General features: G+C 38.3%; 1 protein-coding gene across 2 annotated transcripts in view; it reads right to left on the minus strand.

The window, feature by feature from the left end:
* Positions 1-13,999, minus strand: part of LOC117481806 (zinc-binding protein A33-like) — a 23,811-nt gene extending 9,812 nt beyond the window's left edge. The window contains exons 1-2 of one of the 2 annotated variants that reach the window (XR_004555808.1): positions 13,959-13,999; positions 10,657-12,413 (exon numbers count right to left, since the gene is read on the minus strand). Coding sequence is in view for 1 of the 2 variants with exons in the window: in XM_034129703.1 (XP_033985594.1) it covers positions 10,768-12,405 (1,638 nt within the window). In the remaining variant the exon portion in view is untranslated. Of the gene's footprint in view, positions 1-10,224; positions 12,414-13,958 lie in introns of those variants that run through there. The other variant, XM_034129703.1, reaches the window with a different exon arrangement.
* Between the last annotated feature and the right edge of the window lie 429 nt (positions 14,000-14,428).

Here is a 14,428-nt window from a genome sequence, read left to right on the forward strand (position 1 = left end):
TTTTACTTAAAGAAATAAACTCAAAGAAGGAAAATGGATGCCTTTTAAGTTAATTATTAACCAATTAATACAAATGCTGATGCATCAGATTCATACATTTATGAAGGATCTTAATTTATTTTTCAAATCTTGACAAATATCATTGACTTGTTATCCTTATATTATCATACCTTGAGTTGTTGGTATTGTTAAACCCCTTATACTTATGGGGATGAAATGACCTATAATGGGTATAGTTGATTTTAGCCATTTCACCCATCCCTCGATAGAGCTGAGGTCAAATAATTATAAACAAGGAGATTTTAATTAAATTAAATGGCATTTTTCATACTATTTATAGTTGTCAAAGATAGATATTTATTATTTAAATACAGTGACTTCCTCTCTGTATATAGTAGTGTTCGTAGGTAGTGGCAGTCCATCATTCCTGAGCTGGATTTATAAAGGATTCATAAAAACCAAATTAATTTAGGTCTGTCGTTCAACAAAAGGTTTATTTTACAGGTTTTTTTATTTTACAAACAAAGAATTTTCTTTGAGAGAAACAAAGACTTGCCTCGACTTCGGTGTGGCTGCCTCTCTGAAAAACTTAACTTTTTGGGGTGTTAAGTTGTAGCCAGGGTTTGAGTTATGTGGGAGCCAATGGGAGCTGAGCTCCCATAAGGAGGGGTCTGAGCTCCTATGAAAGCAGTGAAATCATACATCTGTAGGGGTCGCTAATACATTACCAACAACCATTATTTTAATCACAAATTATGCATGTGTCAATGTAAAAGAGGTAAATAGGTTAAAACAAAAACAAAAAATCCAAAAGAACTACGCATCGTAGGCTATTGTCTCTTGAATGACAACATGCCTGCGCTTCACCTCCAAGGTGCGCAATAAATTATTGCGCAATCTATGCCTGTGAACGTGCTGCACAAACCGAGATGTGTTATGTGGTGTGCGTAATTGAAACTTTTCATATTTAAGTTCGTAGCAAGTAGAGGGCTGCTGCTGCTGTGTGTGTGTGTGTGTGCGTGCGTGCGTGCGTGCGTGCGTGCACTTACGTTACTTTTAAAGACCCTCATAAAACTCAGATTATAACTCGAACCCTGGTCGTAGCCCTCCTCTTTCCTGGATTTCTCTGCCAAGAGTATTGTATTCTTCTTGTAAGGACATGATTTTGGTGATTTACAAGAATTTGCCTGGCTTAGCATGAGGCGTGTGTGGTACGTGCCAAATTCATTTATTGAGTAAACGTTTTTATGAGGTGTGAATTGTGCCAAAGAGCAGATAACTAAGCTCACTGAGCGGAGAACTGACGTGTCAACGTGCGCCAACGCCTCCATCAATTTTGAATGGGTTGACGTACGATACAGGCGACGTCACGACGTTGTCAGACGTCAGACGTCACGGCGACGTATCATAGGTGCGCTCAAAGTACGCGCTCAAAGTACGCGCTCACGTGGCGGCGGCGTAGCTTTGAAAGTGCTATCTTATATACGCGTGTTGATAACGTACGTGTACATAAGCGTGTACATAAGCGTGTGAATGACGTGCGTGTGGATAAGCGCGTGAATAACGTACGTCTCGCCTCCGTTAGCATTGTATAGCATTATCCTATATTATATTTTTCGAATGATTCCGCTCCTACAGTAGTTTGGAGAGTGTTACAGGTACACTTTCTCATCGGCACAGTATTGGTATCAGAAGAGAGGGGAATAATAATTAATAATCATTAGTATGAGAATATTTGCTGGTGTTGTACTCGAGACCGGTCTCCAGACCACTTTTTAACGGTATTGGTCTCGGAATCGACTGCATTTGGTTTCGTATTGTCTCTGTATCAGACCTATAGGACTCGAGATTTTATGTCAAGACCGGTTAAGACCACGGCTGTGGCTGGGGATGTGATGAGGATCGGGAACCGAAATCCGGTTCCGATTTGGAACAAATAACAATTGTCCGGTACGGGGATTAATAAGAGTTGTGTCTAGCAGCTGTCTCTCTCTCTCTCTCTGCTCGGGAACAGCTGATCGCTCAAGGTGTGTGTGGGTGTGTCTGTGTCTGTGTGTCTCATTCACTGTCCCTCAGGTTGTAGCATGTTTCGATTGCCAGTTTGTGGCTTGTATGTCTTGTGAACGCAACGCTGGCATGATGTGATGTGGCCTGCTGACATGGCCTCTAATAAACACACAGGACTAAAATAATACGTGTTTAATTCAGCCCAGATGCGGTGACTGCAGGCCAAATCCATTAATGTGGCATATATTGAAGGTGTTCAAAGTTGCACCGGTATGAAGCGCAGTGAGAACCACGCACCTGTCAGACCAGACCTTTATGTATACAGTCTATGTGTCAGACTGGCAAATGGGCACATTTAAATTTCAGGAGAATAATGAAGATGTGATTGGTTGTTCCACTCTCCGTTTCTCACGAGACCAGCGCGCTGCTGTTTACATTAGTGTGGACTGGACCGACTGAAACTGACGGCAAGGTTAATTATTGTGGAAGGATGGACCCCCATCCTGCAAAAAAAGGCAGCGAAATGTGCTAAAATCACTGATTTATTCAGAACCCCCCGTATGGTATAGATTAGAATGACGAAGCAGAAAGTAAGTGAGCGAACATTATGAGCCACATTTCTTTCTATATTGTAGCCTGATGTGCACATCGACTGTCAACAAAACTGTTTCTCAGTCCAATGCTAAGTTAGTGGCAGGCCCTGTGTGACTGGAGACTATAAGGCTACACAAAACCCAAACATGTCCTTAATGTTACTCAAGGCAAATATATGTAATATAACCGTTAGACTGCAGCTAACTGTGGGGCTACAAACCCCTCATACTGTGAGTGAATAACTTGAGATAGTTATGTTGTCTAAAGGGGAGACAATCATTATGGTTTTAGGCCATGCAAATACAGGGTCAACTAAGTGATACAATAAGTGTTGCATAATGTATGTTCTTGAATAATGTTATTTCATAAATAGTTGTTAATGTAATGATTACATTTTCTCCTTATTCAGTTCCACTATCAGATGATGCTGATGGTGATGACCCTGAGGGAGAGATGCAGAGCTCAGTGGACAGAACTGGCAGGTACAGAGGAAACTGTTTCAATAGGCTATGTCTATGAAAACACTGAACAAAGGAAATGTAATGACAACAGTATAAGCAAGCTATGTTCATGTTCTCTCAATAAGTTACTATAGTTATTGATCAGAGTTTAATCCATTTGAGGTCCACCCCCAAATAAAACATGTTCACATGGAAAGGTTCCCAAATACATATGCACACCTTTTTTTAACAATATCCTATGTCCATATGTTTCTATGTAAGTAGTAGATTCAAACTGTAGGGCTATCACTACGGGCAGCAACGTTGTAAATATTGACGATACATCCAGCAAAACTCCCCCAAACAAAACTAGTAGTGGCCTGGCTGGGTGTATAATTCCCGGCCTGGTCCCAGTCCGGCCCTGCTGACACATCACACACCCGTACGCTACACACATTACTGATTAACTGATATCACAATTGAATTACTCTCTTTAAATAAATATACTGTAATTGGAAAATAATCATGTGGTGTCCTTGTTTTGTCCGTCCTTGAGCCAGGGCTCCTTATTGTTGTATAGGTTAATGGTGTGTGTAACACAAACATAATAAATCATTGGATAGTGTTTCTATATAATAGAAATAAAGTAATGTATTAAGACTCAGTGCGAGTTATTACTTTCTTCCTTTACTTGGCATTCTTCAAAAATACACAGACATTGCAGCACATCGTTTCACGTCTTTGTACTTTCTCAGCAGTAGAGTGCAATGTGTTGGCGAACCTTTGTTTCCTCCTGACAGCTCACTTAAAGGTATATTCAATTCAATTCAATAGCTTTATTAGCATGACCTCAGTTACATATAGTATTGCCAAAGCTCTGTATAGTTGCAACATCTATGCAAAATATATATATATACAATATATATATACTCCCCCTTGTGGCCAAAGGGGGACACAACTCTTGTCTTCAGAAGTATGCTTGAGTGCAGCAAAATGTAGCACAGTGACTATTTTGTCAACTCAACATCATAAAACAATACATATTTTAGTAAACGGGACATTATAATCTCTGCACATTAACTCTATATTTACCTCTGCCATGGTGCTGAAATGAAATAAAAATAAACAATATATAGGGGTTGCCTCTTCTCTGAACTTCTCATTCCAGAATTGGAGGACATTTCATGTCCCCCATATAAAAAATCTAATAATCCATGCCCAAAAAGCTAAGACATGCACTTGTTGTGTTAAATATACTTGTATTGAGACAAGATGCATATAAAGTTGTAGAAAAAGTGGTTTCAAAATATTATTTAAAATATCAAATAGCTCTCGAACACCCCCTACAATTGCCCTTTTCTCTTGTCCCAGCTTCTTGGTGACCAACTTGCATGTCAAATATAACATTTAAAATAGGGTTTTTATTTACTTTTTTGGTATTATTCTATTGATATATGTGTCTTGTAATGTTAAAATCAATTTGTTAAATCATAAACACATTTTAAATAACAGTAATTTTGCACAGAAGGTGTGTCCCTCAACATGCGCGCAACCCTGTTACCGAAACCTTTTTAGCTTGGCAGAGGAAGTGAAAAAACTGTTTGTCGCATGACACAGTGGAAAGGACATCAGCAAGCCATGTGCTACTACCATGGGTAGACCAAAACTAAGTCCTCTCTTTTATTTGTAATATATTTCCAATCTTGTCACTCTTGAAGGAGTGTGGCACTCATACAAACGCAACCCTGTTACTCAAATTATGAGACTAAAACAAATTAATTTCAAATATATCTTTCTTTAGTTAAATATCTAAGTGTGTCCATTCCTTGACAATAGCATTACATTGTGCAGCTAGCATTAATTCCTGAGGTAAAAGTTAAATTAGCATTGATTTTCAACCCTGTTACTTGCAACCCTGTTACTATAATTAGAGTAACAGGGTTAATTCTTCATTGGAAAATATACATTTGATGCCTTAGCTGGGCAAATCACTTTTTTTGATGGTTTATTATCTGTTTTTCCTAAATACATAACAAAAAATAATAAAATGAAAGGTTCATTTTTCAAAAATGTTGGTGTCTAAATTGTCCTCCAATTCTGGAATGACCCGTATACTGCATCCCTCCAAATCAAATAAACCATAAACAAATACATAAAGTCGTGTTCACTGCAGCGATCTATTTCACACACAAAACTATATGAAAACTTGGTGATATGCAGTGGCGTTTTCTCCTGGAGACCAAGGGAAGACAGGCTTCTCCTGTTTTTTCAGCCTTTGTTATCATTTTGATAATTAAAAATATATATTCTTGTCTGTGGTTGTTTTTTGCATTCAGGGCATACAAGAGGTGTAACATTATTTTAATACCAAAACTATATTGAAATAGATTCTAGCTTGAACAGCAACGTAGCTGTAACATTACTGGGTTATTTGGTGATAACTAAGTAAAGTAACTTCAGACGCAGACGTCACGTAGCTTCTCAGACGAGAGGGGTGGCGACGAGAGTGTCACATTACTTCTCTCACGGCATAGTTCACGGCATGGTAGGCGACGACCGACACGATTTTCTGCTCAGTGAGTTCGCTCTTTGGCACAAATCACACCTCATACATTTTGAGGGGTAGAACAGAGCTGTGTAAGGTAAGGTAAGGTAAGGTACGTTTATTCATATAGCACATTTCAGACGCAGAGGCAATTCAAAGTGCTTTACATGAGCACATGGTAGTAGAACAGAAAGGAACACAATAAATAAACATAATGGAATAACAGTTTCATAAAAACAATGCATTAATTAGATATAAATAGTTGAAAAACGACATTGTAAATACGGTAAGTCCTAAAACAAGTTAAAAGGCTTCTGGGTAAGCAGCTGTAAAAAGTAGTGTTTTCAGCCTCGACTTAAAAGAACTCAGCGTGGGTGAAGACCTCAGGTTTTCTGGAAGTTTGTTCCATTTGTGGGGAGAATAAAAACTAAAAGCAGCTTCGGCGTTTTTGGTTCTGAGCCGGGAACAATGAGTAAGCCCGCCCCCGATGATCTCAGAGCTCTGGGAGGCTCGTAACAGGGCAACATGTCAGACATATATTGGGGTCCCAAACCATTTAATGCTTTATAAGTTAACAATAGTGTAGAGTATAATATTAGAAGACCAAACAAATCACTGGACAATTGTAAAAAGGGCACATAGATATAAGTAGGTATGTCATGAGAACTGATTTTTCTGTCCCAAATTGATGCCAAAATAAAAAAAAAACGTAATAATTTCGCCCTACATGTTTACCTTTTGCCCTCTGACGCAGCTGACCAGCCTTGAGCTGCCGTTATCTGCCTTAAGGAGGGGCTGCCCTAGCAAGTTGTTGTTGTTACCAGTTTGTGACCGGGCAACTCTCTTTCAGAGTTATTGTTGTGGGATACCTGGAACACATCCTTCTCGGGGTGTAGATCACCCCGAGCCATAAGCGACAACAAATGTGATTGAATCTATTGAAGAATGTTGATTATTACACTCTGAACTAGTTAAAACCTGGAGCTGCGAGGGTTCTTCAGAATTGATTGTGGCATCTCTACCGTGTGGTCAGACCGTGGCCCTTTGACATGTCTTGTGAATACAGATGTTAAGTTCACCTAGGAATGGTATCATTGACTTAAATGTTCAAATAAATGTTGCTCTTCTGTCTATATTGGTCATATGATGCCCCTTGACTGAAATGTTTCCTGTTCAATATCCCCACTGATTTCCTTAAAATCCTGGGATGAGAGTCCACATCACAATTTACTCTCAACTGTCATTTCCCTTTCATCACTCACCTCAGCAATGGACCTCTCTCCACTGTCCCTGTATTCTGCCTCTGACTCACTCTCAAGTGCCTAGATGTCAAGAGAGGTGGTGAAGTGATAATTATTTATTGAGCAGTATACTCTTTCACATTGAATCATAACAAGTCATACTGAATGTAAATACAACTGACTCTAAAGTAAGTCGCAGTCTGGGACATTTTGAAGACTCAAAGTCCCAAGCAGTAGGTAGAATATGCTATGTAATGTGCACAGAAAATAAATAGTTAACTGAATACTGGGATGGAAATAGCCTATAAGCACTCAGTAAAACATAAACACACACAAAAAGCTTCTGAATGATAAGAAGTATAATTAAAACATAATGCACATTACCATTTTGAGAGAGAGTACGTAAGTTAAAGAACTCAGAAAATAATCTCTTATCGAACTGAGGCTCCAGTAAAACACACTGACTGCGTCTCTACATGGACATCAGTAAGCCGTTTATGAGTATTATCCTGGTTATGATCATATTGGGGATATGGTGTTTACATGAGCACAGAGAGATCGGGTTATTCATGTTCCCTGTTTACATGATAAATACTAGTAACCTGGCATTTCGATGCCTTTTCTCATCTAAACTATTCAGTATTTGTATTTCTCTATCATGACATAAAGACGAAACTCCTCTCCAGAATTGAGACGCCGCCATCACTGTTAACTGATCTGCTACCAGCTGATGACTTACTTTCCTCTTCTTTGAATTTTTTTTTCTTATGTCCATGTTGTCTGGGGGAGAAAACATATCAAACCAAGAGATCGTCAGCTTTGATTTTCGCTGTATTAACCATTTCCTGAACATTTGGTGTGTGTGCCTTACCTCCGCTACCGGCATCGCTTCATACAACAGATCTGAGCTGTCCAACTATGACAACACTCCTTGAACATGTGCGCGCTATGTGAGAATCTGCCTTGGTACAAAGTAGCAGTGAAAACATGGTACGGAGTTTCATTGATTTGGGCATTCTCTCAATAAGCAAGTGGAATGGATTTCATTTGATAGTGAAGCACTGACACAGCGCTCTGCAAAGTGCAGCGAGTGGATAGACCGATTCACGGACTTTCCGCATAGTAAAAGTGGGGGGGTCTAAACTAATCATTTGAAAAAGTGGGGGGGACTTGTCCCACCCTCATATAATGGCTGCGACGCCCATGTCTCCATTAACAATGAGTATTGGAGAAAAAGTATAGATATTAAAAAGGGAATAATGACCTAAACTTCCGAACAACAGCTCTATCTTTTTGAAGTTATATTTTCTGTGGTATCGTATCACCTAATGAGAATTGTGGTATTTTACTGCTATTTGAATTGATTACTACTAAGATAAGATAAGATGGACCTTTATTAGATTTACTAGATGTCGGTGTTTAACACATTTTTAGGATTAATACAAAATATAAACTGTTGTATCACGTAAAAGATCCACTCAGTTTGTATCTCTATCAGAAACATTTTGACACATTAATCCAGCAACTGTTTTTATACTGTTCAACAAGTAAGGAGAAATTCAAAAAATAAAGTATGGGCATTGTTGGACTATTAAATTGACCACCATTTAAAACCACTTTTGTCCTTGGTCAACATGAGAGGTCATCCTGTACATGTGTAACAAACTGTGTCTCCTCATATATCAGTGTTTGGTTTACAGTACAGTGACTCCATGCTTATCTCTCCTTTGTGTTGTGCTCCATCCAGTGGACACTCTGCGCCTTAACACCAGGAAGTGATGTACATGGATGCTGGTGTTACTGAAGTACAACCAGCTAATAGATTGATAATGGATGAAATAACACCAGCATTATTTTTACAATATATTTTAATAAACTATTTAAATGTTTGCTTGTTTACATATAATAATATAACGCTAACCATTCTTACTTTGATTTACACTTCACATTCTATTGTGTTGCCTTTTAACCAATGAAACTCAGTATAAATGAACACATATTTGCCTTATGTTCAATAACTAGTTTATTTTACAGTTTTGATGTAACAGTCACATATTGACAGATTACTTACACCAAGTTATTAGTAATTAGCCAAACCACCTTTCCTACAATATAGAAAATTACGTTAGCATGTATACTTTCATTTCATTTGTCACACAAATGTTATATGCTAGAATAACAATAATAAAAACTGTGTTCTCCACATGTTGAAGGCATTGAATAGGCATAGCCTTAATGACATTGAAATATTCCAACATGTGTTTTTTTGGCTGCACATCAAATAATAAAATAACTTTGCTTTAAAGTAATTTTACAATGTTCAAATATTGACACTAAATATTTACGTTTGTTACCTTGAATGGAATCAAATCAATACATGCAATAGGATGTGATTAGGTGACTCTGACAGGAGAGATGATCAGAGGTGAAGAGTTTTGACCACCATCATTATTACAGGGACTGAAGTATGGGAAGAGTTTCTCAGTGAAGGAGCAGCCAGTGAAGGAGTAGATCAGAGCTGCAGCATCTACGTCATAAAAGGAGACCAGACCCTCCTCATAATCCACAAACACCCCCACCTTCTGAGGCTGAGACTTCAGAGAGAGAAGGACTGACGGATCAAGAATATATAATGTAATGTCAAATAAGAGAATTTTAGATATGCGTCTACTTTGACCTTTTTCTGTTATCTGTCCTCATTGATGCCCATTCTATTTATTGCAGGACTGGTGTATTATTTAGCATTAGTTTGATCTAGATGTACAAAATAAAACTGAAAACTGATTGTATTTCTCACAAGAGGACCTCATTGTGAGTTAATTCTACATTTAAAAGTGCAGAGAACTTTATATCAGGGATTTTTTGTTTAAAGAAATAAACTCAAAGGAAAATGGCTGCCTTTTAAGTTAATTATTAAACAATTTTAATACAAATGCTGATGCATCAGATTCATACATTTATGAAGGATCTTAATTTATTGTTCTAATCTTGACAAATATCATTGACTTGTTCTCCTTATATTATCATACCTTGAGTTGTTGGTATTGTTAAACCCCTTATACTGATGGGGATGAAATGACCTATAATGGGTATAGTTGATTTTAGCCATTTCACCCATCCCTTGATAGAGCTGAGGTCAAATAATTATTAACAAGGAGATTTTTATTAAATGAAACTGCATTTTTCATACTATTTATAGTTGTCAAAGATAGATATTTATTAATTAAATGCAGTGACTTCCTCTCTGTATATAGTAGTGTTCATAGGTAGTGGCAGAGTCCATCATTCCTGAGCTGGATTTATAAAACCAAATAAATGTATCATGAAATACAACTTAACGTTTAAACCAGACTTATATGTTTAGTGTTGGATGCTCAAGTCACTGCTCACTCAGGTCTGTCGTTCAACAAAAAGTTTATTTTACAGGTTTCATTATTTTACAAACACATATTCACAGATGTCTTCGATTCAAGTTACCAAACCAACTTGTGACACAAAGTAGAACATGTTGCTGGCATTTATTCTACAAATGTAGTCCAACTTTTTATGCTGATAACAATGGAATACTCTATTCTGTAGACACTAAAAGCATGTCATATCCCTTATATCTAACAAAGGCCCCGTTACATTAGAAAAGTAAGCATTTTTTGGCTGCACAACAAATAGAAAACAATTTCGTCACACTGAAGGGAACATATTTCATGGTTTCAGAAACACTGATTCCTTCTGGAAGTTAAACATAATGTTTGTTGCTTCATCAGATGTTTAAATAGATATTCTTAACAAAGATGAATGCAGCAATTTACAATGTTGACTTGTGTAAATCAATTTGCCAGAGTAAACAGATTCTGTAGAAAATAAGATGGAAGCTATATAGTTTTGATACTAAATATGTTTGATTATTACCTTGAATGGAAATAAATCAATATAGGAGAAGTGATTAGTTTACTCTGACGGGAGAGATGATCAGAGGTGCAGAGTTTTTACCATCATCATTATCATAGGGACTGAAGTATGGGAAGAGTTTCTCAGTGAAGGAGCAGCCAGTAAAGCAGTAGATAAGAGCTGCAGCATCTACATCATAAAAGGAGACCAGACCCTCCTCATAATCCACAAACACCCCCACCTTCTGAGGCTGAGACTTCAGAGAGAGAAGAACTGGAGGAGTATCAAGAGCTTTGTACTCGATTCCATTTCTCAACCATATAGTCCAGAAACCCCACTGAGGGCCCAGTTTGATTCCTCCCTTCCTGTTGATCGACTCTCTGGCCACTCCTAATTCCCACTCGGTCTTTCCTTTAACTTGAACCTCAAAGTAAAATCTGCCTGAAGAGAAACTCTGCTTTCCTAAAACACAAATACAATCAGAAAATCTCTCTGGGTTTTTTGGGAGATTCTTCTTTACATCACTATCACTCACTTGTTTTCCACCACCAGACAGGATGATATTGGGATGTGCTGTATCAGGATCAAGAGTCACATCCACTGCATACTTCTGGACCCTCTTCAGCTCAGCTTCAAGCAGCTTCTTCATCTCTTTACTGAAAGTCTCCTCCAGCTGAACCACAGCTCTCACCACAGTTCCCTCATGTGATGAATGGATGCTGACCTCTGTCCAGTCCTTGGTGGGTGGAGCAACTTTAAGGGACATGAATCTTTGGAGAAGATGGAGGTGGTCTTCAGAGTGTGTGACCTGCTCCACCTCAGAGCTTCTCTTCTTCAGCTCAGAGATTTCCTGTTCCAGCTCTTTGATGAAATCTTCCGCCTGGTTTTCAGTAGTTTTCTGCTTCTCTTTGATCGTGTTGATGAGATTGGCCTGGCCTCTCTCAACAGACTCCTTCAGAGCAGTGAAGACCTGAACTCCTTCTGCTACCTCTCTGTCTGCTTCTTCCTTACTGAGGTCCACTGAGTGTTTGATCTCCTCAATCTTCAGTTGTCTCTTCTGGATCATCTGCTGAATTTCTGTCTCAAGCTCAGCCTTCTTCCCTTCATATTCTTGTTTGAGAGGAACAACATCATGCATCTTGTGGTCTGAAACAGTGCAGAGCATGCAGACACATGTCTGGTCGGTCTTACAGAACAGCTCCAGAGGTTTATCGTGCTTCGGACACATCCTGTCTTCCAGGTTCTCCACAGGGTCGATCAGCTGATGTCTTTTCAGACCTGACTTTGTCAGATGAGGCTCCAGGTGAGTCTCACAGTAGGAGGTCAGACACACCAGGCAGGACTTCAGGGCCTTCAGTTTGGTTTCAGTGCAGACGTCACAGGGAACTTCTCCTGGTTTGAAGACTTGTTGCTCTGAGCTGCTGCTGCTGCTGCTGCTGGCTTTCTGTTGAGCCGACTGTCTGAACTCAGCTACCATCTCAGAGATGAAAGTGTTAACGTGCAGCTCAGGTCTTGTGTTGAACTCATTATTACACATGGGACACTGGTAGATGTCACTTGTATCCCAGTGTTCAGTGATGCAGGTTTTGCAGAAGTTGTGTCCACATGGTATAGCTACTGGATCATTGAACACATCCAGACAGATGGAGCACAGAAACCGATCTTCTGGTGGTACATAATTTGCAGCAGCCATATCTACACCTGTAGTGTGGAAGAAAGAATATTTTCTTTATAATACAGTTACAGAAAAATAAAGAAATTAGAATGAAATTGGCCAGAGTCATTACAATGTAATATATGCTGTTTTGACTTGCACTAAGCCAAGCTTGAGCAACCGTTAACATTCAAGACATAATAGGTTCAAGATAGCTACCATGGCAAAACAGTAATAAATGTTTCCTTATCCTGTTGTTTAGACTACGGCTGGGCGATATGGAGAATATAAAACATCACAACATATTTCACCCAACATCTCTAACAATATTGTAGATTTACTATTTGTGCCCAAAATATTTACACAATAACATTTTTGATGGATAATCAGTAAAAGCAAATGGTTTGAACAGTCTGGTAGTTTAAGAAAGTTACATCACTTTACTGTAATGCAGCCTTTAAAAGCAGGAAATGACACTTATGCAATTTTACTACTTTGTAAAAACCTGACACTATATCTAGTCTAATATCCAGATGATGATATAACATTGATAACATCCTTAGCCCTACTGTAGACCAACTTATATTAAAGAATAACACTGATAACAAAGCTCTCAGTACTTTGTGACACACCTATTTGCCTCACATTTTAAACCTCAAACTGGTTCTTTGGTGGTAAGCTTTTAATATGACACACCTATACAAAAAAAGAGTCTGCAGTATGGTACTGGTGTATTATTTAGCATGAATTTGTATCTAGATATACCAAAACAAAACAGTGCGTATTTAGAGTCTGAAAAAACAAAAAAGTGCGTATTTTTCAGACTCTAAATACGTACTTTTGGGTTTTATTTTCAGACACTCTAAATATACGCACTTTTTCTTTTGTTTCAGAGGAGGGTTGGGGGTTAGGATTAAATTAAAAAGTGGCGACAGATAACCTACAGCTATCTATATAACAGTTACACTTACGGGACTGTCATTTTCCTTTTACTTATATCAGAGTATTTTACAGTTACTTTTACTGGACCTAAATACTGCCACCACCACTGGTGATTTGACACAAAATATGTAAGCACACAAGTCAAGAGAAACACAAGTAAACAACTTTCCTGTGAGCCTGAGACATTCCCAGTTACCTGCATTATGATTAAAAACAGGTGATGGATTTAAACTATTTAAACTTGTAATACTGTCCTCTGACCAGCAGGGGGCAGCGTGAGGCCACGTGGAGAGAAACTGATGCTGATGTTTGTGGACACCTGTTAGTTTTATACTTCCTGGTTTAGTTTCCTAGTACCTGAACAATCATAATCTTAACTCATAATATTCCAGCATACAATTACATTTGAGAGAATAGCTTAAACTGTTGAGTTACTGTTATTTACTTACATGTTATTCTACATTATACTTCATCTATCTATCTATCTATTAGGTAATGTGGAAAGGGTAAAGGGAGGACCCAAATGCAGACTTCAAAAAGGAAAAAGGTCTATAAACAAAAGGCGAGCTTTATTCCAAAGCCGATGAGCACAAAAACAAGGCATGAAAAAACATAGATAGCACAAGGTAGCGAATACAAACAAAACTGACCGTGACTGACATGGAGGGAGACAGGAAAAACCAACAATGAACCGACCAGGCACACAGGGGAAGACAAGACTAAATACAGAGAGGGGTAATCACAAGAGAAGACACAGCTGGGGTAAGGGAGGCAGAACACAAGGGCAACAGGTGAACACAATCAGACAATCAGACACACCAGGGAAACTAACGACAGGAAGGCAAACACAGGAAGGAGGAACAGAGAAGACACAAGGAGGAAAACATTTCAAAACAAAGGTGGAAAATGAAAACATAAATACAAAACCGTAACACTATCTATCTATCTACTCCACATGTGAAAGGCCTGTGTTGTTGTTTTTATTCTACTACATGTATTTAACATTTTTAAGTTAATAGTTTGAATTAATAATGCTAAATATATTTCATATTTGTTTAATGTATTATTATATATTTAACTAACCGGCAGTAATTAAAACTAGCACCACCTACTATTATAC

Source organism: Trematomus bernacchii, unplaced genomic scaffold (genome assembly GCF_902827165.1).
Source record: "Trematomus bernacchii unplaced genomic scaffold, fTreBer1.1, whole genome shotgun sequence".
Classification (NCBI taxonomy): Eukaryota; Metazoa; Chordata; class Actinopteri; order Perciformes; family Nototheniidae; genus Trematomus; species Trematomus bernacchii.